General features: G+C 37.0%; 1 protein-coding gene across 8 annotated transcripts in view; it reads left to right on the plus strand.

The window, feature by feature from the left end:
- LOC309842556 (protein argonaute-3) overlaps window positions 1-23,006 on the plus strand; it is a 128,061-nt gene that overhangs the window by 35,635 nt on the left and 69,420 nt on the right. For 3 of the 8 annotated variants that reach the window (XR_014299678.1, XM_082686881.1, XM_082686879.1), the window contains exons 3-6: window positions 3,425-3,489; window positions 11,483-11,603; window positions 16,491-16,699; window positions 17,535-17,671. Coding sequence is in view for 5 of the 8 variants with exons in the window: in XM_082686881.1 (XP_082543007.1) it covers window positions 3,440-3,489; window positions 11,483-11,603; window positions 16,491-16,699; window positions 17,535-17,671 (517 nt within the window). In the remaining 3 variants the exon portion in view is untranslated. Of the gene's footprint in view, window positions 1-3,424; window positions 3,490-5,667; window positions 5,867-11,482; window positions 11,604-16,490; window positions 16,700-17,534; window positions 17,672-23,006 lie in introns of all 8 variants that reach the window. The other 5 variants (XR_014299676.1, XM_082686878.1, XM_082686875.1 and 2 more) reach the window with 2 other exon arrangements.

Genomic DNA, 23,006 nt, shown 5'->3' on the forward strand with positions numbered 1-23,006 from the left:
GTGAGATATGCACTATGTGCTGTGGTGAAGGAGCAGAGATTCTTGCTTTTAGTTTGGAAGATGGGGTGTATATATATGTGTGTGTGTGTGTGTGTGTGTATATATATATATGGTATCTGAACTAAATAGTAGAACAAAAGAAAGAAAAATCTATATAGAGTGGACATAACAAAACCATGAAATGTTTATGTAAAAGAAATAGGCCAGTATGAATAGAGTACCTTGAGTATGAAAATTTAACCAGGGGTAAGTTGTGAAGGGTGTTTTTTTGTTTTGTTTTGTTTTGTTTTTTAGATCTGTTTATTTGAGAGCAAGAGACAGTAGGGGTGGGGAGGAGAAAGGGAGAGAGAGAGAATCTCAAGCAGAGTCTCTGCTGAGCATCGAGCAGGACACGGGGCTGGATCTCAACCTTGAGAGCATGACCTGAGCCCAAATCAAGAGTTGGACACTCAACCACCTTAGCCACCCAGGCACCCCGTGAAGGGTCTCAAATCCATGCTAAGGCGTGTGAATTCAGAAACAGTGGAGAGCCATTGGAGGCTTTGAACACACGAGGAGCATCCATATTTTAAAGCATAACTAATGGCAGGGTGGCAAATTAATTAGAAAACAGAAAGACCAGGAGCACCGGGTGGCTAAGTTGGTTAAGCCTCTGCCTTCAGCTCAGGTCATGATTTCAGGTTCCTGGGATCCAACCCCGCATTTGGCTCCCTGCTTAGAGGGGAGTGTGCTTCTCCCTCTCCCTCTGCCCCTCTCTCTGCTCGTGCTCGCTCACTCTCTCTCTCTCTCTCAAATGATTAAGTAAAATCTCTTAAATAAAAAAAAAGGAAAGAGGGCGCCTGGGTGGCCCAGTTGGTTAAGCATCTGCCTTTGGCTCAGGTCATGATTCCAGGGTCCTGGGATAGAGCCCCGCATCGGGTTCCCTGCTCAGCGGAGAACCTGCTTCTCCCTCTCCCTCTGCCTGCCGCTCTGCCCACTTCTGCGCGCTCGCTCGCTCTCTCTCTCTCTGTCAAATAAATAAATAAATAAAATCTTAAAAATAAAAGCAGTGGGGAGGAGAGAAAGGAAAGAGGAAAGACCAGAGTTCTGGAGAACAATGGGAATGCTGTTTGCAGTAGTCTAGATCAGTGGTCTTCAAATCTTTGATTACTCATCCCCATCAGTTAAAATGTGTTTGACCATGGACTGAACAATAAATAGATAAATAAATGTATATGTACACATTTAAAGTTTTTAAATTTATAGAAATGCACCACTATTCTAACATAACTATAGAAAAATTAAAGGCAGAAAACAATATTTTGAAATAAACTATATAATAATATATTTAATAATTTGAAATTTTCAGATTCATGTACCAAAAATCAGATTAAATATATGCCACACACTTGAACTGAAGTAAGTTATAACATGCTGAAAGTGAGTGAGTGAGAGTTCCATTGTTGCTTCTTTTTTTCTGATTGAAATATAGTTGACATACAGTGTTATATTAGTTTTAAGTATACAACATAGCTATTTGGCAACTCTGTAAGTTATCCTGTGCTTATCAAGATAAGTGCATTTAACATCTACCACCGTACAATGTTGCTGCAGTACACTGTTAACTCTTACATGTTGCAGAAGTCCTGTTAGTCTCTTAGGGTTCCTGTATATCATCTGTTACATCTGATCATCTAACATGGGCTAAGTGAAGACCTCAGTGTCCATCCATATCCATGAATGTTAGTAAATCTTAATTTCTTTTTTTATTTTTTAAGAATTTATTTATTTGACAGAGAAAGATCGCAGGCAGGCAGAGAGAGAGAGAGAGAGGAGGAAGCAGGCGCTCTGCCGAGCAGAGAGCCCGTTGTGGGACTCGATCCCAGGACCCTGAGATCATGACCTGAGCCGAAGGCAGTGGCTTAACCCACTGAGCCACCCAGGCGCCCGTAAATCTTAATTTCTAATTGTTAGATGAAAATTAAATATAAATACTTCTAACTTCTTTCCCCTCATACTCTAGCATACCCCATTGCATCTCTGATACATACTTTCCTAGATTAAAAGTAGTGTTTTCTAAGATTTAACTACCTGCAGTGGCAGTGGGGATGAAGGAAGAGCTTAGATGTAACATTTAGAAGAAGAATGAATAATTTAGGTGTGGAAGGAAAGGGAAGAGAGAAGAATGACTTCATCATTCCTAGTTTGTGCAATAGTGGTAGCTTTAACAGAAATACAAATGGTGAATTGACCAGGTTTTTTATTTTCTGTTTTGGATATTTGGAGGTTGAATTATATAAGAAACATCAAAACAGAGAGGTTCAGTAGATTATTGGAAATAAGTGCCTAGAGCTCAGGAAATAAGTCAAGATAAAGATTTGAGATATATCAACATGTAGGTGATAGTTAAAGTTAGGGAAAGTGAATAGAGTCAAGATAAGAAGATTAAGAATGGATCTCTGGGGATACTATTATTTCAGGTTTGGCAGTGAAGACACTTAGATCAGGAAAAGTAGGAGAACCAGGACAAAGTATAAGCTGTTTCAGAGAAGGTAAAGAAAGGATTGTGAATTTCAAGGATTGATCACAGTGGCAAATGCTCAAAGAAGCCAAGGTGTAAAAGCTGAAAAGAGACCGTGTCTTTTAAGAAGTCAGTGATGCCTAAAGAAGTGTTCTAGAATCAAGTTGTTATTGTAAACCAGATTGAGATAAAAAGTGATTTCTCAATTTGAAGTAATCTGTCAGTTATCTGGGAATACTAGTAATGTTTACTATACTGGATTAGCAAGTGTAGTTATATAAAATTATGAAAGAATTCATACCCATGTGAAATGATTTTGAAGATCGTTTTTAGTAAAATGCTCTGGTGTACTACAACTTTTATATTATAAAATACTAAAAACTTGATCTAAAGTATTACTCCTTTCTTCCTTACTCTGTATCTTTTAAGCTTTATGTTAATGCAAAAGTATTCATTGGCTACCTTCTCTGTTACTTATTGAAGAGTTATGAAGATAAATTCAGAGTTAGAAGGATGTAAGGAGAGACCACCAGCTGTTTTAGTTGTGTTTTATAAGCAAGCCTTGGGGTGATTTTACCATCTTATTGTACCTTAGCAGTCTTCCTTTCTGTCTATACTATAGTGACAGATTAATTTATTGGAGCTGTGAATACTAAACTGATGTGAATAGTCACTTTCAGGAGAAAATACGATTTCATACCTTCTTGTATTGACTAAAATAATATTTCCCGTTCTGCCTTTTGAGAGCAGAGAATAAGAGATAACTAGAAATGAGATAAAGGTGGGTCTCTATGAGCACATAAAATGATTAATAATTTCTTCTCCTTTTTACAATAAAATTTCCCTCTCCTACCATTTTTCTGCTGTATGAGTCAGGTGGTAAAGTGGAACATACTGAAACCAATATTAAATTTTACTTTACAGTCTGTGCACCAGAGCATGATGGAGTCAAAAGACTTGGTACCAGAATGTAGGAAGTGGTGGTTGAGGTAAGAGTGGGAAAGGTAGGCTGTAGCCCTTTGTAAAACCTAATGTACTCAGGTAGGTTCCATTTTTTAAGTAATCCCCAGATATTCTTAAGGCTTTTTAAATTCTATCCCAAGGCTCTACAAAAATGCATCATATCGTACTTTGCAAGAATTCTTTCCTTTTCAGACTAAGGTTATTAGTTAAAGGAAACCACTAAAGATTGGTTAGAAGTTCTTATCCCCATTTACTCAGATTTTCTTTTCCAAATTGGCTTTCCTAAATACTGCTTTAGAAGTTAAAATATTTTGCATATTTTGGTAATTGTAATTTTACTACAATATACACTTAAAAGTTGTACTAAAATTTCTACATTTGAACAGAAGATTCCCCACTGATACAATAATAAACAACTGCACCTTAGACAAAGTTCCACAACTGTGACATAAGAAAATTCAGTTCACAGTTTATGTTAATTGCCAGACTTCATTCTCTGTATTAATTTACTTTGATACTAATACGTTGTGATGTATCTGTTTGTTGTTTGGAAGACTTCAGTATTTCAATGTCATCTTGAAGTATATTTGTGAGATAATCAGGCTTAAATTTTTACATAGAAATAGTATCATTGCTTTTTCACCCAAAAGTTCTTTCACTAATATTCCATATGATCTCTGTAACAGCCCAGAGACTATTATCCCATTTTTTTAAAAGATTTTATTTATTTATTTGACACAGAGAGATCACAAGTAGGCAGAGAGGCAGGCAGAGTCGGGGGGCGTTGGGGGGGGGGGAAGCAGGCTCCCTGCTGAGCAGAGAGCCCAATGCAGAACTTGATCCCAGGACCCTGAGATCATGACCTGAGCCGAAGGCAGAGGCTTAACCCACTGAGCCACCCAGATGCCCCTATTATCCCATTTTTATTGATGAAGGAACTAAAGTCAGAGAGGCAAGGTAACTTTCATAACAACATAGTGGCAGAGTGGGACTAAAGAGTCATGTCTACTTATTTATCTTCCAGTGCTTATGTTAGCACATGTAAAGGTTTCTTAAATTGACAGTTTCCCAATTCAGACTCTCTTCATAAGACAGTGAGCACCTTTGCTGCTATCCCTCAATAGATGATTAGATAAATTACTATTTTAGAGTTTTTCTTTAGTTCCACATCCCTGCCTGATGAACATCCTAATACATTACTATACTTTGTCACAGTATCTTTTGAGATAAGAAGAAAAATTTGCAGTTCCTTGATTTGTCCTTTTGTTAACTTGCATACTAAAGTTTCATTAAAACTCTAAATATAGGGATGCACGGGTGGCTCAGTTGTTAAACACCTGCCTTCAGCTCAGGTCTTGATCCCCGGAGTCCTGGGATAGAGCCCTGCATTGGGCTCCCTGCTCAGTGGGAAGCCTGCTGCTCCCTCCCCGACTCCCCCTGCTTGTATTGCTGTCCCTGTTTCTCTCTCTGTCAAATAAAAAAAACAAAGAATAAAAAAAACTTCTAAATGTATCAGTTACAAAATATTAGTGAGAGATTAAAGATATAGAATAAATCATGGTCCTTAGAAAAGCTTATTCCCTTTGAAACATAGATTTTAGCAGTTACGAATTTAAAAGTAGTTTAATGTTAGAGCTGTCCAGTATATATAGAATTCTAACACCATTCTGTTAAGGCTCTGAGAGCTTGAGTTCAGTGTTTAGTGTAATTATTCGTAAAGAAGTTTTTATATCTGATGGCATGGTAAAATCTGCACTGTTTCATTATTTGGTACTCTCCTAATTAAATTTTACTGTTAGAGGGGATTGCAGAGATTATTCATTTTAGTCTTCTGGTTGGCATCTTCTAGGACATAAATGCTCCTTGAGCTACTCTAGCAAGGATGAACTTACTTTATATGAGTGTAATCCACTTGGGAATAATCCACTGGTGTGTAAGAAATGTAGGAAATTTTTTTCCCAAAGCCTAGCTCCTTAAATCTTTCCAATTATTTGTGAGTTTTATCCTAATTCTATCCTTTCATACAGGGTAGATTTTATGCTTAATGTATCACATGACAGTCCATCAAAATAGCCAGAGCCTTCTGTAATTTCCTTTGAGTCTTTCCTGTTCCAGTCCTTTAGTCCTTATTAGTTTGATTTATTTTTACCCATGTTATATGAACTTCTGTCAGGATTACCTTCTGGTTATGTTTCATTTTTTAGGGTCTTAAATTTTTCCAAATCGAACAGAATACTTCAGAATGTGAAATGACTATATATATTATGTGATGGGATGGTTACATGCTTTGTACTGGGCACTTAAATATATGCACCTAAATTTAATTTTGAGGAAGCTACATCCCACTATTAGCTCAGTCTGGATTTAAGAGTCATCTAAAGCCCCTTTCCACAAAAGCAGTGAGTAAGTTCACATCCTCTAATCTATTCTTTTTGCAGTTTTCTAAACAAATGTTTAGATTTTACAATTGCCCTTATTATATTTCATCTTCATTGAGTTCATTGTTGTAGTGTTTTAATAACTTTTAACACTCTCATTTGCTTTTAGCACTCTAGCAGTGTCTACTAAGGATAAATAATTTGAGGGTTTCTTAACTAACAGGTATTTTTTTCTTATTTACTATATGTAGGGCACTAGATGTATTTCTTTTGTTTATGGTATTGATAGTTTGGGGGACGACTTTAGAAGGCTATTCTGATTAAAAGTTTCCATGAATGCCCTAGTTAACTTAGAAAAAGAAAAGGAACTTGCCCTGTCCCATGTTACAGTATAATAAAACACTTTAGTAATTGTGACACTTATTTAAGAACAAATAGACTACTGGGACAATATAGACAACTCAAGAGCCAGATTCATTTATATGTTGAGAACTTACAAAAATAACTTTTTATTTATATTTTTTTTAAGATTTTATTTATTTATTTGACAGAGAGAGATCACAAGTAGGCAGAGAGGCAGGCAGAGAGAGAGAGAGGAGGAAGCAGGCTCCCTGCTGAGCAGGGAGCCCGATGTGGAACTCGATCCCAGGACCCTGAGATCATGACCTGAGCCGAAGGCAGCGGCTTAACCCACTGAGCCACCCAGGCACCCTGCTTTTTATTTATTTTAATGTGGGGCTCAAACTCATGACTGTGAGATCAAGACCTGAGCTGAGATCATAAGTTGGACACTTAACCAACAGAGCCACCCAGGCACCCCAAAAAATGGCATTTTAAATTGATTGGTTATGTATAGACTATTTAGTAGATGGTGTGGGACCACTGGCTTACTGTATAGAGAAAAATAAAATAGAGTCTCTTATATAACACTGTTTATAAAGAAAGACCTCAGATGGGACACCTGGGTGGCTCAGACTGTTAAGTCTCTGCCTTCAGCTCAGGTCATGGCTGAAGGATCCCCAGGACCCCAGGTCCTGGGATCAAGTCTTGAGTCGGGTTCCCGGCTCGGCAGGGGGCCTGCTTCTCCCCCTCCCTCTGTTGCTCCCCCTGCTTGTGCTCTCTCTTTCTTTCTCTCTCTCTCTCTGTCAAATAAATAAATAGATAGATAAATAGATAAATACATACATACATCAGATGGATTAATGGCCAAAATAATATAGATCAAACTATATACGTGTGTGTGTAAGCTACATATATAGGTAACCTATATATATAGATAACTAGAGATAGATATAAAACTATATATAGATAACTATATATAGAAACTATATATATAGGTAACTATATATATATAGAAAAACTAGAGTTAATAAAACAATTTGTAATTTAGTATTAAGAAAGTAATTCTCTTTTTTAAGATTTTATTTATTTATTTGAGAGAAAGTGAGAGGCAGAATGAGCGGAGAGGGAGGGGCCGAGGTAGAGGGACAAGCAGACTCCCCACTGAGCAGGGAGCCTGACACAAGGCTCAAGAGCATGAAACCATAAGGTGAAAAATGATTCATTTGATGATTCTCTATTAAGGATTTCATCTCAATAAATACATAGATATTGTTAACAGGCAGAAAACATTTGGAAGATATTTGCAATAACTAAACCTATTAATGAATTAATATTGGACTATCAGGCTATCAAAGAAACTCCTTCAATTCAACAAGAAGACTGGGATCCCAATAGAAAAATTAGCAAAAGAAACAAACAAGGAATTAGCAAAAGAACAGTACATGAAGGAATGCTCGAATTCATTAGTAATAGGAGACATCCCAATTAAAATAACATTTTAGTTTTATGTGCTAGGCTAGCAAAAAATAGAAAGCAGAGCTGCATAATAACAAATCTTGTCTGGGATATGGGGAAATAGGATCTCCAGGAATGTAGATCATATATCCACTCTGGAGAACAGTTTGGCAGTTCTTCATAATTTAGTTGATAAAATTCATTTGGGCCTGATGGTTTTGTTCCTGGGTATATAGCCAGAGATTAATTCTCACACAAGTCCATAAAGGGATATAGTAAGAGATACTGCAATGCGCTGTTGTTTTTGGTGGCTTGCAGTTGAAGCCTGGATTGTTAGGTGAATGGATAGACAATATATGGACTACTTTGCACTAGTGAGAAACAATGAACTAAGTGTCCCACAGCAGTATGAATACATTTTTTAAACCTAGTGCCAGAGGATAAAGGTGGGAATATAAGCAAACAGAAGGATGTTCATCAAACACTTAGAAGAGATAACTTACTGGAAAGAAGAAGGGAATTTAGGAAATGGAGGTGGAAGGAAAGAAGAGAGATCTCCTACAGATGAATGATGAAAATAAGCCATGAATTGAGGAGTATGGTTAACTTAACCTTTTTTATCTGGGACATAAAAGTGGGGTTCAGTCACTCATTTGGCAGTGATATATAGGTTGGGTTGGAGAAGAAAAAATTAAAGGCATAAAAAACAAGAGACTTAAAATTTAATCTAGGTACTGGAACATGAGGTTATAATTTAGGATCGTGGTAATTGGGAATGAAAAGTAAAGGACTGATGTGAGAAATACTGCAGAGAGGTGAGGTCAGCAACTAATAGGATGAAGAGATGAGCCAGGTTTTGAATCTGGTTAAATGAGGAAAGGGAGGTCCCAATAAAGAGGAGCAGTGAATAGGATAACTAGATAACATGGGGGAGATATGTTGAATTCCTCTTTAGATTCCATTGGAGGTTCTAGCGGTTGAGGTAGATTGTCCCTGTTAGAACATTCATGAAGAATAATATACTGTGGGGATGTCTGGGTGGCTCAGTGGGTTAAGCCTCTGCCTTCGGCTCAGGTCTTGATCTTGGGGTTCTGGGATCAACCCCTGCGTCCAACTCTCTTCTCCATGGGGAGCCTGTTTTCCCCTATCTCTCCGCCTGCCTTTCTGCCTACTTGTGATCTCTCTCTCTCTCTGTCAAATAAATAAATAAAATCTTTAAGAAAAAAGAATATGCTGTATTAGATATTGGAACAGAACATTTTTTTCCCCCTAAGTTGTTTTAGCACAGCTATTTTAACTCCTCCAACCATTTTGATTCTTAGAGTGGTTTGATTGGGCTGCCAGGATTTGGTAAGCTTAAAGTTATACTAATTTATTGTTGAGGAAAAATTACAAAATAGCCAAAACATTCTGACAAATTAGATCTGTAAAGTTTCACCTAAGAAACTGGACTTTAATGCCTGCAGAAGAAAATGGTAAATGGCAGAAAATTCTGAAATTTTTTTGGACGTGAAAATGGATCAGTGAGGGGCGCCTGGGTGGCTCAGTGGGTTAAAGCCTCTGTCTTCCACTCAGGTCATGCTCCCAGGGTCCTGGGATCAAGCCCCGCATCGGGCTCTCTGCTCTACAGGGATCCTGCTTCCTCCTCCCTCTCTGCCTGCTTCTCTGCCTGCTTGTGATCTCCGCCTGTCAAATAAATAAATAAAATCTTAAAAAAAAAAAAGGATCAGTGAGTTGAATCCTTTTTGTAAAATTTACTCTAGAAGAGGCTTGATCTTGATTTAAATAATTTCAGCAAAGTGAAATTGAAGAAGAGGAAAATAGAAATTTTGAGCATGTAGGAAATTGCTCTAGGTATCAAGTCAGCTCAGTTATTTTGTATCAGAGAATGCCTTTTTCTCTCCTTTCTCCTACCTACCGACAGGCTAGAATTAAATCTTTTTTCCTCTTTTAAATGTATTGTAAATTATACCAGTAATATATAAGCATACTCTCATCATAACATATTTAGATTATTTAGACAAAATAAAAAATCGTTTTTCACTTCCTTTACCAGAGATAGTCATTGTATCTTTTTGGTACATATTCTTCTAGGTAACTTTCCACTGCTTTTACAAGAAATATATGTACAAAAATAAATGTTGATTTGTGGAGATTTTTTATCATTCTCATTATAGTCTAATTTTTTAATGTAAAAGTCTTGAGTATCTTTCCATGTAAGTATATATAGTATAAAAGTGTTTGTTGGGGGCGCCTGAGTGGCTCAGTGGGTCAGGTCATGATCTCAGGGTCTGGGATTGAGCCCCGCATTGGGCTCTCTGCTCAGCGGGGAGCCTGCTTCCCTCTCTCTCTCTGCCTGCCTCTCTGCCTATGTGATCTCTGTCAAATAAATAAATAAAATCTTTTAAAAAAATAAAAAAATAAAAATGTTTGTTGGATGAAGATAGTTTCTGAATATTCTTACTGGCTATATAATGTGAGGGTGGGGAAAGAGGTTGAAAAGGATTGAGGGGGATACAAGGGTGTTTATTGTTCTCAAGAATCTCACAGTCTAATTTATGCAAAAAAGACATACAGATGACCAACAGACACATGAAAAAGTGCTCAATGTCACTCAGCATCAGGGAAATACAAATCGAAACCACAATGAGGTACCACCTCATACCAGTCAGAATGGCTAAAATTAACAAGTCAGGAAACGATAGATGCTGGCGAGGATGCAGAGAAAGGGGAGCCCTCCTACACTCTTGATGGGAATGCCTGGGGCAGCCACTCTGGAAAACAGCATGGAGGTTCCTCAAAAAGTGGAAAATAGAGCCACCCTATGACCCAACAATCATACTACTGGGCATTTGTAGTGATCCAGAGGGGCACGTGCACCCAAATGCTTATGGCAGCAATGTCCACAATAGCCCAACTATGGAAAGAGCCTAGATGTCCATCAACAGATAAATGGACAAAGAAGATGTGGTATATATATATATACAGTGGAATACTATGCAGCCATCTAAAGAAATGAAATCTTGCCATTTGCAACGACATGGATGGAACTAGAGGGTATTATGCTGAATGAAATAAATCAAAAACAATTATATGATCTCCCTGATATGAGGAATTTGAGAGGCAGAGTGGGGGGTTTGAGGGGTAGGGAAGGAAAAAAATGAAACAGGATGGGATCAGGAGGGGGACAAATCATAAGAGACTCTTAACCTCTCAAAACAAACTGAGGATTCCTGGGGGATGGGGGTAGGGATAGGGTGGTTGGGTTATGGACATTGGGGAGGATATGTGCTGTGGTGAGTGCTATAAAGTGTGTAACCCTGATGATTCACAGACCTTGTACCCCTGGGGCAAATAATACATTATATGTTAATAAAAATAATAAAAAAAAGAATCTCACAGTCTAGTAGAAGTGAAGTGTACAATAAGTATAATACAGTGGAGTAAATGTTCTAATAGATACATGTACTAGGTGGTATTTGGACCCAGCGTGAAGAGCATCACACTGTTTGATAGAGAAGTGCATGTGTCAGGTAGTGCTCAGAGATGGTAAAAGGAATTGAGGATCATTTTCTGAGGATAATATTTTGCAGGTTTACTGAGGCCTAGAATGATTAAGTAATTCACTGGATTCGTTCTTTTCTGTCGTTTGTGAAATTCTTATCCCTTGCCAGAAATCAGTCTTTCTGGTATCCTACGGTATGGTCGTGAAAGCAATATCTTTATCAGTATGATTGTCTTTTAGAATTTTGACATCTTTAAATAGTGCAAGAATTACTTTATTTTGTATTTTGCATTTCATCATGGATAGGATTATGTGAATGTATTTTTTCCCCTTTTTTAGGGAGGTGGTTGACTCAATGGTTCAGCATTTTAAAGTGACTATATTTGGGGACCGTAGACCAGTTTATGATGGAAAAAGAAGCCTTTACACAGCCAATCCACTTCCTGTGGCAACTACTGGGGTAAGGTGTATTCCTTTATTGAAGAGCTATTCTTTGCAGTATCTCCCTTTATTTTTTATTTTTATTTTTTTTATTTTTTTGAGAGAGAGATTGGGTTGGGAGGAGGGGGCATGGGGACAGGGAGGCAATCTCAAGCAGGCTTCACATCTGTCATGGAGCCCGACACGGGCTCAGTCCTACGACCCTGAGATCATGACTCAAGCTTAAACCAGGAGTCGGACCTCAATCAACTGAGCCACCCACGCAGGCACCTAGCAATATCTCCCTTTAAATGCATTTATTACCGGGGCACCTGGGTTGCTCAGTGGTTTAAAGCCTCTGCCTTCGGCTCAGTTCATGATCTCAGAGTCCTGGGATCGAGCCCCGCGTCGGGGTCTCTGCTCAGCAGGGAGCCTGCTTCCTCCTCTCTCTCTCTCTCTGCCTGCCTCTCTGCCTGCTTGTGATCTCTGTTGAAAAAGAAATTAAAAATCTTTTTAAAAAAATGCATTTATTACCATTTTATTATAGTCCACATATATATGAGCATATTATTTATCTTTTTTAACTTTTTATTTTGAAATAATTTTATTTATATTTTTCTAGGTTTGTGTTTTGTTTTGTTTTTAACTACACTTTTTTTTTTTTAAGATATTATTTATTTATTTGACAGAGATCACAAGTAGGCAAGAGAGGCAGGCAGGGAGAGAGAGGAGGAAGCACGCTCTCCACGGAGCAGAGAGCCCAACGTGGGGTTCGATCCCAGGACCCTGGGATCATGACTTAAGCCCAAAGCAGAGGCTTTAACCCACTGAGCCAACCAGGCGCCCCTCTAGGTTTTTCTTTTTTAAGATTTTATTTATTTATTTGAGAGAGAGAGAGCAAGGGGTGAGGCAAAAGGAGAGGAAGAGGGATTAGCAGACTTCCTGCTCAGCAGGGACCCCTATGTAAGCCTCCATCTCAGGACTCTGGGATCATGACTTGTGCCAAAGGCAGACTCTTAACTGACTTAGCCACCCAGAAGCCTCTTGAAATCATTTAAAACATCCTGAAAAGTTGTAAGAATTAAAGAACTCATGTAGACCTTTTACCCAGATTGACCAGTGTTCTTAACTTTTACCACATTTGTCTTATCATTCTTTCTTTCGTTATCTTTGTAGATATTTATATAGGATGAAATACACATCCATGCTTATCTTTTCTTGAACCATTCAAGAGAAGGTTGTATGTGTCATGCCCTTTAATATGTTTTTCTTAAGAACAAGGATAAAAATCAGAGTACGGTTATCCACTCCACTAAATTCTTCATTGGTATACTTTTATCTAATCAGCAACCCATATTCTAGTTTTGTCATTTGTTCCACTGATGACTTTTAGCATTTCTTCCCCTCTAATAAAAAGTTCAGTACAGGTTCATGATTGTATTTAGATACCACATTTTGTTTGTTTGTTTTAAAGATTATTTATTTGAAAGAAAGCAAGCGCATGAACGGAGGTGGGGCAGAGGGAGAGGGAGAGATTCTCAAGCAGATCCCCATTTGAGAACAGAGCCCAATGCGCTCAGTTCACAAATCTGAGATCATGACCTGAGCCGAAATCAACAGTCAGATGCTTAATCTGCTGAGCCACCCAGTTTCCCCAAGATACCACGTCTTTTTAGTCCTCTTTATTCTGGAACAGCTTCATGACATTAACATGGTAGAAGATTACAGGCAAATTGTTTGTAGAATGTCGCTCAATATGGGTTTGTCTGATTTTCTCTTGATTAGACTCTGATTAAACATTTTTGGCAGAAATAATTACACAAGTGTTCTTTCTTTATCAGTGGATCTTATCAGGAGACATTAATATGTATTTGTTCTATTAATGGTGATACTAAGTTTGATCACTTGGCTAAGCCGGTGTCTGCCAGGTTTCTCCTGTCAAGTTTTTCTTTTTCTCCTGTGGGGAGATGTTATTTTTAACTGTGGTAAAATTTACCATGTGAGCCATTTTTAATGTACATTTTAGGGGCAAGAATGTACATTTAATGTACATTTGTAATCGTAACCAGTCTTTATCTCTATAACTCTATTTATCTTGTAAAACTGAAACTGTACCTGGGACACCTGGGTGGCTCAGTTGGTTAAGCAGCTGCCTTCGGCTCAGGTCATGATCCCAGCGTCCTGGGATCGAGTCCCACATCGGGCTACTTGCTCTGCAGGGAGCCTGCTTCTCCCTCTGACTCTGCCTTCCACTCTGTCTGCCTGTGCTCGCTCTCACTCTCTCTCTCTCTTACAAATAAATAAATAAAATCTTTAAAAAAAAAAACAAAACTGAAACTGTACCCATGAAATACTTAAGTCCCCATTCTCCCCTCCCCTCAGCGCCTGGCAGCCACCATTCTATCTTTTGTCTGTATGGCTTTGACTACTCTTAGTGCTTCATCTAAGTGGAATCATACGGTATTTGTGTTTTTGTGACTGACGTCACTTAGCTTTATGTCCTCAGAATTCGTCCATGTTGTTGCATGTGTCAGTATATCCTTCCTTTTTAAGGCTGAATTGAATGAATTGATATGAATACTCCATTGTGTGTATATACCACATTTTGTTTGTCCACATATCCATTGATGAACACCTTTTGGGTATTACAAAAATGCTGCTGGGAATGTATACAAATACCTGTTTCAGTTCTTGCTTTCAGTTCCTTTGTGTATAAGCGGTAATTTCTATTTTTAACATTTTGAGAAATCACCATACTGTTTTCCATAGTGGCTGCCCCATTGTTCTTTCACACCAGCAATGCACAAGCATTCCAAATTCTTCACACCCTTGCCAACACTTGCTGTTTTCTGGGTTGTTATTGTTGTTGTTTATTATAACCATCCTAATGGGTATGAGATTATATGTCACTGTGGTTTTGATTTGCATTTCCCTAATGATTAGTGAGTTCAGCATCTTTTCATGAGCTCATTTGCGTATCTTCATCCTTTGCCCATTTTAAAAATTGGGATTAATTTTTGCTGTTAAGTTTTAGGGTTTCTTCATACTTTCTTAACATATAGGATTTGCAAGTATTTTCTCACATTTTTTAGGTTGCCTTTTCACTTTGTTGATTCTGTCTTCTGATGCACAGAAGTGTTTTTGGTTTTGTTTCTCGGTTTTTTGAGTAGACTCCACACCCAGGGTGTGGCCCAACATGGGGCTTGAATTCAAGACACTGACTGAGATCACGACCTGTGCTGAGGTTACTTAAGAACCGGATGCTTAACCTACTGAGCCACCTAGGAGCCCCTAAGAAGTTTTTAATTTTTATATGGGAAATACTTTTTTTAAAAGATTTTTAAAATTTGTTTATTTTAGAGAGAGAATATGAGCCGGAGTGGGGATGGGGACAGAGGGAGAGAGAAAACCTCAGGCAGACTCCCTGCTGAGCAGGGCATCCATGCAGGCTTCATCTCATGACCTTGAGATAGTGACCTGAGCCGAGATGGGAGAGTTGGTCACTTAACTGAATGAGTCACCCAGTCACCCAGATATGGGAGATACTTTAAGACTCCCGTTTCTCATTAGATTTTTAAGTAATTGATGATTCTTACTTGGAAGAATTATTAATTAGTAACGCTGATTTTCTAGTTCTGTCATTCCTTCTACATTTATTAGTTGATATTGACTATAACGGAGAGCATTTTATTTTCCCTAATTTATTTGTCTTTATTTATTTCACTGCCCCATTTGGCCATTGGGAGCCCCTTTAAGATGATTCCTGTTTTTTTTTTGATCACACACTTTATTTTGCGTACTTCCTTACTTTCTGACACAAGATGATCCAGGCTTTTCTTATGTTTTCCCTGCTGTGGCCATGCAGCTGGCCCTTTCTCAGAGAAACAATGGTTTCTTTAAGTTGGGGAATGCAACTTACAAACCAAAATCTGGGTATGTATTCATGCTGCTAGGTTATAGGTGTTTCTAAAATGGATGAAGGTAGGAAATAAAAATATATAAGTGAAAGAAATAATATATAATACTATATGTCATGTAGTGAACCTGCCATAAGTATTCTACACAAGTACTACTTATTGTATAATATTATATATATAATATATAAATATAACAAATATATTAATAAATATATATATGAAGTCATGAGTTGAAACTGATTCTCTAAATTTCGGTTTATTCCCCCAGAATTCCTCCTTTACTCCCCACATTGCATATTTGTGTCTTCCTTCTTTTTTGAACCATAGAACATCACTGCCTTTACACATCTGTTCATTCCTACCATACAATTATAAAATTGTTTCAGAATTGCTACACCATACCACCCACCTCTCCTCCACATCCCCAGTTGAGAATATATTCAGTATACTGCGTTCAAGAGTTCCTTGCATTAATATTTTCTGTGTCTCCTCCTTTCAGTATGGTTAGGTAATTCATTTGAAACTTTCGGTTCTATTTAATTTTCGTTATATTTTAATTTTTTCACTTTATCCTTCTTGATTTTATTTTTAATTTTTTTAACTGATAAAACTTTATTTTAAAAAAATTTATTTAACATGGTTCCAGAAATCAAAACTATGCTGAAAAATATACTCAGAATTGTTATTCTCCTTTATTTCTTCCCATCCTTTGAAAGTAACCAGTTTCTTTGTTTCCGGTTCATGCTTCTTGTGATTCTTTTTGCAGAAATGAGATATATGTATAATTCCCATTTTCTTCTTTTTCACCAAAAGATAGCATACTATTTGTAATCTTGTGTACTTTGCTTTTTTTTTTTTTTTTGCGTAACAGTACAACTTAGAGATTATTGATTTAGCATTGAGGTTGGCTTTTTATTTTTGCTCTGTTTTTTCTTAAATATTTTTTTTAACTTAAAAGTAATTGTTCTTATCTTTTTCAACTTATCAGTTGATTGTTTCCCCATCAACAGGTAGATTTAGATGTTACTTTACCTGGGGAAGGTGGAAAAGATCGACCTTTCAAGGTGTCAATTAAATTTGTCTCTCGGGTGAGTTGGCACCTACTACATGAAGTACTGACAGGACGGACCTTGCCTGAGCCACTGGAATTAGACAAGCCAATCAGCACTAATCCTGTCCATGCCGTTGATGTGGTGCTACGACATCTGCCCTCCATGAAGTGGGTGCTTCTGGCTTTTTCTTCTTTTTAGATTTTCAGTGTGAAGGCTTCCCAAGAGCAGGTTGTGCAGCCCTTCTTTGATTAACCTTCACATGTTAGATCTTTTGATTACTTCATTTAAAAAATAGCATGCATACAAGTTCATTGACAACAGAAGTATGTTACAGAAAAAATTCTGATTTTTGAAAGTGAATGCACATCATTAACATAGCTATTCTAGTGTATACCTTTTAGAAAAATGTCTAACCTTTATCTTAGAAGCTATAAATCTTGAATAACTGACATGTTTAGTTAAGTCCCCTTATTCTAAAGGTAATTTCATTATTTATACAATAATACCAATTTGTGTTGAAATTGCTACACTCTTAATCACACTGTCACCTTACAAGTGTATGTTTGTATTTATGTGCCTGTATATGTAGGATCAATGTGTCTTTTTAAAGAAAAATAGGTTTTGGAAACACATTTATAGAAATAGCCTTTTGATCAATATTTATTTACTGTTTAGCATTTCCTAAGTTTGGAACTGGTTTTTCTTTTCACATGTTTCTAATAAAGTATTTTAAATAAAATTTATTCTTATGCAAACTAAGATGAGTTTTGGAAGGGAGAATTTCAGTGAAGGATACTGATGGTTTTTGTTTTGTTTTTGTTTTTCATTTAGAGTGGCTGCTTTTTGCTTTCACAAATTTGGAAAATATTTAGTTTCATATATTCCTAATGATAAACATCGTTAGGATAACTTAAGTTTAGGTACTCTAGACTACTGTATTCTGCAAATTTATATACCTATATGGCAGTGAAAGGACTGAACATGACATTTTAATTTTTATAGATATACGCCTGTGGGGCGTTCCTTTTTCTCAGCTCCAGAAGGATATGACCACCCCCTCGGAGGCGGCAGGGAAGTATGGTTTGGATTCCATCAATCTGTCCGACCTGCCATGTGGAAAATGATGCTTAATATTGATGGTAAGGGAGCTAAAACCACATTCTGTCTTGGGTAGTTGAATCCTGTCTATGCGTTCTGTGTGTGCAGTTTATATATAATTATACGTACTGGTGTCTTGGGAGTAATATTTGGACACATACTAAGACAGAGTCGAAAAACCTTTGTATTTTTATTACGTTTTGTTTAGAAAGCCTTTACACAGAAGTTGTCCTGGAATGCCACTAAGCATGAAGTAAGCACATTAAAGCATGTACAAAAGCCTTGACATGATTATCTGAACAATCTCACTTTTGTCCTTTTAACTCTTAAGTCAGTATTTCATTATGAAATTCATGTTTTAAAGGAAAATAGTCTGTTGGTCATGGTGAGCCCAGGTGTTATACCAACCACTGATGCTTATAGTGGTGCTAATTGTACTTTCATTTTTAGCTCATAAATATTTTTGAATATATATAAAAGTAGGGGGAATAGTATGATAAACTGCCACTTATGTGCTGCCTGTGAAGAATCTTCCACCTTCCTTAAACTTCCTATATTTCCTCTTCTAAATCAGATCCCAGATAACAAGTTATTTTGCCTCTACTACTTTAGTATGTGCCTCTTAAAAAATGGGTGCTTTCTTACATAGTCATAATGCCATTATCTTATATAAGAAAATTTTAGTAATCATTTATTTGTAGTCTCTAGTTCCCTGTCTGTAATCAGATGTCCTTGATTATCTCAGATATGTCCTTTTATAGTTAGGTGGTTCTAATCAGGTTCCAAACAAGATCCACCTATCATGTTTAGCTGATATACTTTTTTAATGTAGTAGTCCCATTTCTTTCCTCCTGTTTTGTTTTGTCTTTAATGCCATTGACTTGTTAAGGAAGCTCTGTCACTTTTCCTGAAGAATATCCAAAAATCCACATTTGCCTTTGTTCTTGTGGTGTCATTATCTTATTCCGCTGTCCCCTATATTTCCTGAAAGTGAAAGTTAGCCCTAGAAGTTTGGTTCGATTCTGGTTCAGAATACTTCATACGTGCTTCATATTGTATATTAGAAGACACAACAGTATCTAGAGGTTCCAGTTTTAGTGATACTAAATCAGTTGGCCTGATCTCTCCATTGTAAATCTCCCAGTCAACATTTCTATTACTAATATTCCATTCAGTAATCATCGTTACCCAGATCATCTGTTTCACTAGTGATTACCAAGCGGTATTTTTCCTAGTTCTGTATTTGTTGTCTTTGATAGTATTTTGCTTTCTAGCACAGGAGGAAATTTCAGGCTCATCTTGTATTTCCTGCTCTGTATGTGGAATCAGCCATTCCTTCAAGGATCCCTAGATCTTTCCAGATCACTCCCTAGTTTCTGCATTATGTTCAGTTGCTTCTACCATTGTGGGAATATGTCACTGAGGAGCTATATCTCAGAAGTCCTCTTTCAATGTACAGGAGGGGTGTTTAGTTTGCCATTTCAGAACATTGTTTCCTGTATATGTAGATACATCTTTAAGATAGATTTCAAGAGGGAAGATTAGTAGGTCAAGGGCAAATGTATTTGTAATTTTGATCATTATTGTCAGATTGTCCTCTGTAGAGGTTCTAAGTATTGTGCATCAGTGAGTGAGACTACCTGTTTTGTTGCCTCTAGAAATGTGAAACTCTAGATTCTCTTAATTGGATTTGCAAGAAATCATTTCCTCATGAACTTTTGCATTTGGCCATCTTTTCACATGTGTAAGGGTCACCTTATTTCTTTTTTTTTTTTAATTAGCTGTTTTTGTCTTTTGCCCTTTTTTTCTGTTGGATTTTCAGTTTTCTCATTTACTGAGAGCTTTCTAAATTAAGGATATTGACCCCTTGTATTGTGAATTGTGTTTATCCTTGATTATTGGTCTTTTAACCTGTAGTATGGTCTTGTTTTTATATTTTGCCATGTAGAAATTTGTGTCTTTGGGGGTTGAGGGATAATAAATACATATACAAAGACACTTTAATGTAGTAGTCAGTCGTTTCTTTAATGGCTTATAGTATCTTATAAGGCTAGTCTCAAATTTCTCCTCAGGCTTTTCTAGGCTATTCTTTTTTTTTATTTTATTTTTTTATTTTTTTAAGGTTTTTATTTTATTTTACTTATTTATTTGACAGAGAGAGAGAGAGATCACAAGCAGGCAGAGGCAGGCAGAGAGAGAGAAGTAAGCAGGCTCCCCGCCGAGCAGAAAGCCCAACGTGGGGCTCGATCCCAGAACCCGGAGACCAGGACCCGAGCCAAAGGCAGAGGCCTAACCCATTGAGCCACCCAGGCGCCCCTCTAGGCTATTCTTAATTATTTTACCATGTAGACTGTAGAAACACCAGTGGATGTGGAAGAATGGTCTGTTATTTTTATTATTAAAATCTCATTACATTTATAAATTGTTAGGACAAATTGGCATCTTTAAGATACTAAGTCTTTCTGGCCAAGAAAACACTTGTACCTTTTTATTGGTGCAAGATTACTTTTGTTTCTTTCAGGGGTATTTTAAAGTTTTCCTCATGGAAAAGTTGCGCATATCTTGTACACATTCCCTCCCCCTTTTTTGGCTATTAAATGGATTTATACATTCTAACTGGTTATTGTTCACATACATGAAGGCCTTTGACTTCTGTATACCTTCTCTGTTTCATTGAGTTCCATTTTTTTATAGTAGTTATTCAAGTAATTTTCTTGGTATTTCTAGGTTATAATCATTTCATCTACAGATAATGATAGGTTTACCTCTTCCTTTGGATTTTTATACTTCTAATTTTTTTCTTATCAGATTATATTGACTAATTAGACAGTGTTAAATAAAGTGATTAGTGGGCATCTTCTTTTTATTCCTTACTGTAGAAAGGAATGCTTCCATTGTTTCTACATTAAGTATGATATATACATATATATGTATATGTATAAGAGCATCTGTTGATTTCTATTTTATTAAGTACTTTTAATCAAGAATGGATGTTGAATTTGTCAGATTTTCTTCTTAGTATCACTGGAGCTAATGATATGATATTTCTTGTCTTTTTAACGAAACACTGAACCAAACTTGTGTTTCTTGGTTCTTTTAATGTGCTGCTGTATTCTGTTTGCTAATATTTTACTTTTTTAATCAAAATGCAAAAGTAAGTTTGATCTGATCTGTAATCTTTTTTTCTGTAATCTTTTTCAACTTTTGGTGTTAATCATTTATCTCATAAAAAATTTAGAAGTTTTATTTTCTAAAATGTACAAGTTTTTAAATAGTATTAAAATTGTTAGCTCTTGAAATAAAGTTAGAGACAGTTTATGATAACTTACTAATATGAGGAATTTGCAAAACAGGACAGAGGATCATAGGGAAAGGGATGGAAAAATGAAACAAGACAAAACCAGAGAGGGAGACAAACCATAAGAGACTCTTAATCTCAGGAAACAAACTGAGGGTTGCTGGAGTGAAGGGGGGATGGAAGGAATGGGGTGTCTAGGTGATAGACATTGGGGAGGGTATGTGCTATGGTGAGTGCTGTGAATTGTGTAAGACTGGTGAATCACAGGCCTGTACCCCTGAAACAGATAATACATTATATGTTAATTTAAAAAATAATACATTATATGTTAATTTAAAAAGAAAGAAAAAAATTGTCAGCTCTTTCAAGATTTGGTAGAATTCTCCTATAAAATCTTGTTGCATGGTCTGTTTTGCTTGATGTGTAGTAGCTGTTGGAAAACTTCCATTCATTTTGTGAAAATCAGTTTATTTAGGTTCAGTCTGGGGTTCAGTTTTGGTAGGTTATATCTTACTAGAAAATTATTTTATCTGTATTTGATTTTTATAGAGAGTTTTATATAGTTTCTTCTTTTTTTTTTTTTTTAAGATTTTATTTATTTATTTGTCAGAGAGAGAGAGAGCAAGAGTGAGCACAGGCAGAGTGGCAGGCAGAGTCAGAGGGAGAAGCAGGCTCCCTGCGGAGCAAGGAGCCCAATGTGGGACTCGATCCCAGGACGCTGGGATCATGACCTGAGCTGAAGGCAGCTGCTTAACCAACTGAGCCACCCAGGCGTCCCGAGTTTCTTATTTTTTGAAATTATTTCTACTTCTCTGGTTTCCCCCCATTTCTTATTTTGTGTATTTGTGTTTTGTCCATTTTATTTGTGCTTTGTCCATAGTAGTTTAAATAACTGGTTTCAACACCTGCTGCCACAGGCCACCTGGCAAAAGAGCTTTTGAAACTTTTTTTTTTAAGTTCTCTGGCTTTCTGTTTTCTAAATTCTTAATTTCTGCTTTTAGCTTTATAAATGTTTTCTTTTTTCCTCTTTTGTTACTTTAGTTGTTTTTCTAACTTTTTGAGCTGTTAGTCACGCATTTTCATTTTTTCTTAATGTTGACATTATTTAAAACAATGTATTTTCTTCAGATCACTATTATAGCTACATTCCAAAGCCTCTAATGTATAGAAGGTTTTTTTGTTTTGTTTTGTTTTTAAGATTTTATTTATTTATTTGACATACAGAGATCACAGGTAGGCAGAGAAACAGGCAGAGAGAGAGGAGGAGGCAAGCTCCCTACTGAGTGGAGAGCCCCGCATCGGGCTCGATCCCAGGACCTTGGGATCATGACCTGAGCCGAAGGCAGAGGCTTTAACCCACTGAGCCACCCAGGCGCCTCTAATGTGTAGAAGTTTTATTATTGTCTAGAAACACCACAAATTTAATTTGTATTTTCCCTCTTATCCAAATGTTGATTGAGAGACTTTTTATATTTTCTGATTAAAGAACTTTTCATTTTCTGATTTTGTTATAAATTTCTAGTTTTGTGGGTTGTTAATCAGAGAATGTGGCTTATATTTCTCCTTTTAGAATTTGTTTAGATTTATTTTGTAGTCTAGAGGCTCTTGGGTGGCTCATTGGGTTGTGTCCAACTCTTCATTTTGGCTCAGGACATAATCTCAGGGTAATGAGATTGAGCCCTGCATCAGACTCCCTACTCAGGACAGAGTCTGCTTGAGATTCTTCTCCCTCTGCCTCCTGCCTCTTTGCTTTTCCCCATGCTCACAGGTATGTGAGCCCTCTCTCTGTGTCTCTCTCTCTTTTCTTTTTTTAACTTTTGTTTTTTTCAAAGATTTTATTTATTTGACAGACGGAGATCACAAGTAGATGGAGAGGCAGGCAGAGAGAGAGAGAGAGAAGCAGGCTCCCTGCTGAGCAGAGAGCCCGATGCGGGACTCGATCCCAGGACCCTGAGATCATGACCTGAGCCGAAGGCAGCGGCTTAACCCACTGAGCCACCCAGGCGCCCCTGTGTGTCTCTCTCTTGAAGGAAGGATTTGCTGAGGTATATTTTGTAGTCTAATACATAGTCAAATAT

Source organism: Mustela nivalis (genome assembly GCF_964662115.1).
Source record: "Mustela nivalis genome assembly, chromosome: 10".
NCBI classification, from domain to species: Eukaryota; Metazoa; Chordata; class Mammalia; order Carnivora; family Mustelidae; genus Mustela; species Mustela nivalis.